We start from the raw sequence: 3,540 nt of genomic DNA, 5'->3' as shown, positions 1-3,540 counted from the left end.
TTGGAGAAAATCTTTGAGGCCCTGAACAGGGTAAGTCTCTGCTGCAGGGCAATGCAGCTGTGGTTCCTGCAATGATCTGCTAAAGCTGGTGCATCCCTCAGCCTGTGACATCTGTCAGGAGGACTCTCAGAGTTTCTTCTTTATAGAGGAAAGGGATGAGCTTTGGTGCACAGCTTCCTTCTGCACTGTCAGAGCGACAGGACACAATGTCTGCCTTCACCTGGGAATGACTGCAGAGTGTAAGGTGGACGTGCAGCCAGGGGTGCCCAGGGCTGTCCTTCCCAGCAGGGTCCCTGCACCTCAGGGGGCTGTGTGCTGGGGCAGGGACTCTGCCGCCTGCCAGGGTCAGCACTCAGCTGCCCGGGGAGCTCCCCATGGCGCTGTGGGGAGAAGTGTGGGTGGAAGGAGAGACCCCAGTTAGGGACGGGTCACTCTTTCTGCTGTTGAGAGGGTGCTATGTGCGTCAGAGCTGCTCACAGCTTCAGATCATCCTCAGGACATTTCTGAGGGGACTTTTCAAGGGCAAGGTCAAAGCAAGGATTAGGATAAAGATAAGGAGATTTCCTGAGTCTATGTTTTCAGTTTCCTGCTCTTGGGAAATTTGGGGGGAGAAATGGAAAAGGAGCTCTCGTGCTTCAACAAGTCACTGAGAGTCCTGAGCTGGAACTTGGAGATATCAGTAGCTCTGAGAGAAGCTGCTAAAGTGCTTCAGCCACTGCTCTGCCTATGGGCAGCACCAGCATCACCTTTGCTGGGCTCATCAGGGTTGGTCTGACCTGCCCTGTCCCACCTGCACACAGGAACATGTGCCCAGCACATGCCCTGCAAACAGACACTTTCTGTAGGGCCACGGGAGTGCACAGCAGTTGGGATGGGGGCTGTGGGTGCTGACAGGGAGAAGACGTGGGACAGGGAAACACCTCCCAGGAGGAAAATCTCCACGCAGCAGAGGCATGATCAGGGAATGAGAAGAAATGAAGCCTTGAAATGTTGTGGGAGGTAGATTTCAGAAAACTCTGCAGGATCCCCTCCAATGCAGACCCCTCCCTCTGAGCAAGCCCCCTCGCCTCCTCTCCCACCCAGCAAAGCCTCTGCCCTCAGGGCGGTGGGGTCCAAGGCTTGAAGCACCTCCTCAGCAGCCAGACCTCCAGCAGAGCTGTGCTGCAGCTCTCCAGCCACGTGCCCAGGTCCCTCTGCAGAGCACAGGGGCTGAGAGCAGCTGCCCGGCCATGGTGGTGTCTGGGAGGTGGCGTGACCAGCTGGGTCAGGGTAACGCTGTGCCCAGTGCCCGGCTGCCTCTGCCCTGGCCTCTCTCAGCCACACCCTCACTGCTGTTTTCCTTGTTTCTCCACTTGTCTGTGTTCATGTCATTGTTATTTTGTTCTTGCTCTCAGGCTCTCTGGGGAGGTGGAGTTTCATCTGCAGAGTCACACTCTGATCTTGTGGGTCCTTTCATGCCAGTGTGTCCATGGGAATGAGAGTCCCAGCTTTCTTCTCACCTGTGCAAATCTGGTCAATGCAGTCTGTCCAGCCACAGTATGAGCTGACTCTTACTTACTGATATGCCATCTTTAAGGCCCTTGGCTCTCTATTTGAGGTGTTCTTCCAAGCTTTGAGTGGCCCTCAAAGGTGCAAACCTTTTCTGATTAATCTGAAAGTCCCATGGAGAAAACAAAGACTCTCTGAATGAGGAAGTGCTTTTGGGTGTGGGAAATGAGCCATGAGTTTCTTTGGCTGGATATTGGGTGCTGAGACCTTGAGAAGAGGTGAGACATTTAGTGGTTTGCACTGGATCCCTTTGTTCTCAGCAGTGTCTGGTTGATTTCAGGGTCAATTGGGTGTTTGATCACTCTCCACCTAAGGTGCAAGCCCAGGGCAGCTGGGAACAAGACAGAGGGACAGACCAGCTCCCCTCCCTCTGTACTGAGCCACAGCCAAGCCTCTTGCCTTGCAGGACTCACTCTCTTCTACTGAGAGCAGCAGCAATGCTGAGGGTTTCTGACATCCAAGAACACTCCCCAGGGCTGATGGGGGACCTGTCGAAACCCCAAACCTCTCAGACTACCTTCTGCTGTCCTGGTTCCTCAGCACTGGGTGTGCAGATGCTGACAGGCACTTCTGCATTAAGAGAGGTTTCATCTGACAAAGTCAAACACCAGGACTGTGCCCTGCGCCCACCATTCCCATGAACCCACTGCTGCAGAGCAGGACTGACTCCTCGGCAGCCAGTGAACAGAGACCTTGCTCCTCATGGCACATTCATCCAGCACCAACAGGAGCTCCATTGGCGGAGCTGTAGAAAGGTCTCCTGGAACAGGAAAAGGTGGGGTATGGAGCAGGGGGAGGGTGTATTAGAAATGGCTCTGATTTTGCTTATAGAAGTCTCCCCTAACTTGTGACTGTCTTTTCTTCCTTGAACAGGTCCCAATGCCCAGAGGAAGGAAATGTTCAATGTCAGCTCTGTTACCCAGTTCCTGCTCCTGGCATTCGCAGACACACGGGAGCTGCAGCTCTTGACCTTCTGGCTCTTCCTGGCCATCTACCTGGCTGCCCTCCTGGGAAACGGCCTCATCATCACCACCATAGCCTGTGCCCACCACCTCCACACCCCCATGTACTTCTTTCTCCTCAACCTCTCCCTCCTTGATGTGGGTTTCATTTCCACCAGTGTCCCCAAAGCCATGGCCAATTCCCTCTGGGACACCCGGGACATCTCTTACTCAGGAAGTGCTACCCAACTCCTTCTTTTTCTTCTTTATCACAGTGGAGTATTGTGTCCTCACCATCATGGCCTACGACCGCTATGTTGCCATCTGCAAACCCCTGCACTATGGGACCCTCCTGGGCAGCACAGCTTGTGTCCACATGGCAGCAGCTGCCTGGGCCACTGGGTTTCTCCATGCTGTGCTGCACACGGCCAATACATTTTCACTGCCCCTCTGCCACGGCAATGCCCTGGACCAGTTCTTCTGTGAAATCTCCCAGATCCTCAAGCTCTCCTGCTCACACTCCTACCTCAGGGAAGTTGGATCCCCTCTGAGCAGGGACGGCACAAAGCCTTTTCCACGTGCCTCCCTTACCTGGCTGTAGTCTTCCTGTTTCTCAGCACTGCCGTGTTTGCCTACCCGAAGCCCCTGTCCATCTCTTCTCCATCCCTGAATCTAGTTATTGCTGGTCTGTACTCGGTGGTGCCTCCAGCCGTGAACCCCCTCATCTACAGCATGAGGAACCAGGAGATCAAGGATGCCATGTCAAAACTGATGACTGGATGTTTTTAAGCAGCAATAAACCACTCATTTTCTTCTGCATATAACCCACAATGTAACTCACTCCAGGACCAGCTTGTCTTGGGTAGTTGGTTTTGTTTGGTTGGTTTGTAACTTTTCTTAGTAGTATTAATGTTGTCCTCCAAGAAACATCATTATTCATTGTTCACACCATTCCTAAATCACTATCTACCTGTTATGTGTGACCCAGAGACTGCGCAATGTCGCGTTGTGCTCTCTGTGTTATAAAAGAAAAGACAGGGCCCTGTAGTGA

At 53.2% G+C, this 3,540-nt stretch overlaps 1 protein-coding gene across 1 annotated transcript; it reads left to right on the top strand.

The window, feature by feature from the left end:
• The first annotated feature begins 1,229 nt into the window (after positions 1-1,229).
• LOC147527444 (olfactory receptor 14I1-like) lies at positions 1,230-3,278 on the top strand. Its single transcript, XM_086623120.1, has 4 exons — positions 1,230-1,269; positions 2,422-2,652; positions 2,765-2,857; positions 3,091-3,278. Exons 1-4 carry the CDS (start codon positions 1,230-1,232, stop codon positions 3,276-3,278), a joined length of 552 nt encoding a protein of 183 aa, XP_086479246.1.
• The last annotated feature ends 262 nt before the right edge of the window (positions 3,279-3,540 follow it).

Source organism: Tauraco erythrolophus, chromosome 18, assembly GCF_009769465.1.
Source record: "Tauraco erythrolophus isolate bTauEry1 chromosome 18, bTauEry1.pri, whole genome shotgun sequence".
Lineage (NCBI taxonomy): Eukaryota > Metazoa > Chordata > Aves > Musophagiformes > Musophagidae > Tauraco > Tauraco erythrolophus.
Note: the sequence above shows the minus strand (reverse complement) of the source record. Positions and strands in the feature narration are given on the sequence as shown.

Bases quoted from the DNA above. Each gene is read 5' to 3' on its own strand.
- LOC147527444 (XM_086623120.1), top strand. From the start codon at position 1,230: ATGGTGGTGTCTGGGAGGTGGCGTGACCAGCTGGGTCAGG. The intron at 1,270-2,421 runs GTAACGCTGTGC...TTCCTTGAACAG, and splicing joins GCGTGACCAGCTGGGTCAGG to GTCCCAATGCCCAGAGGAAG. The intron at 2,653-2,764 runs GTTTCATTTCCA...TCTTTATCACAG, and splicing joins CCTCTCCCTCCTTGATGTGG to TGGAGTATTGTGTCCTCACC.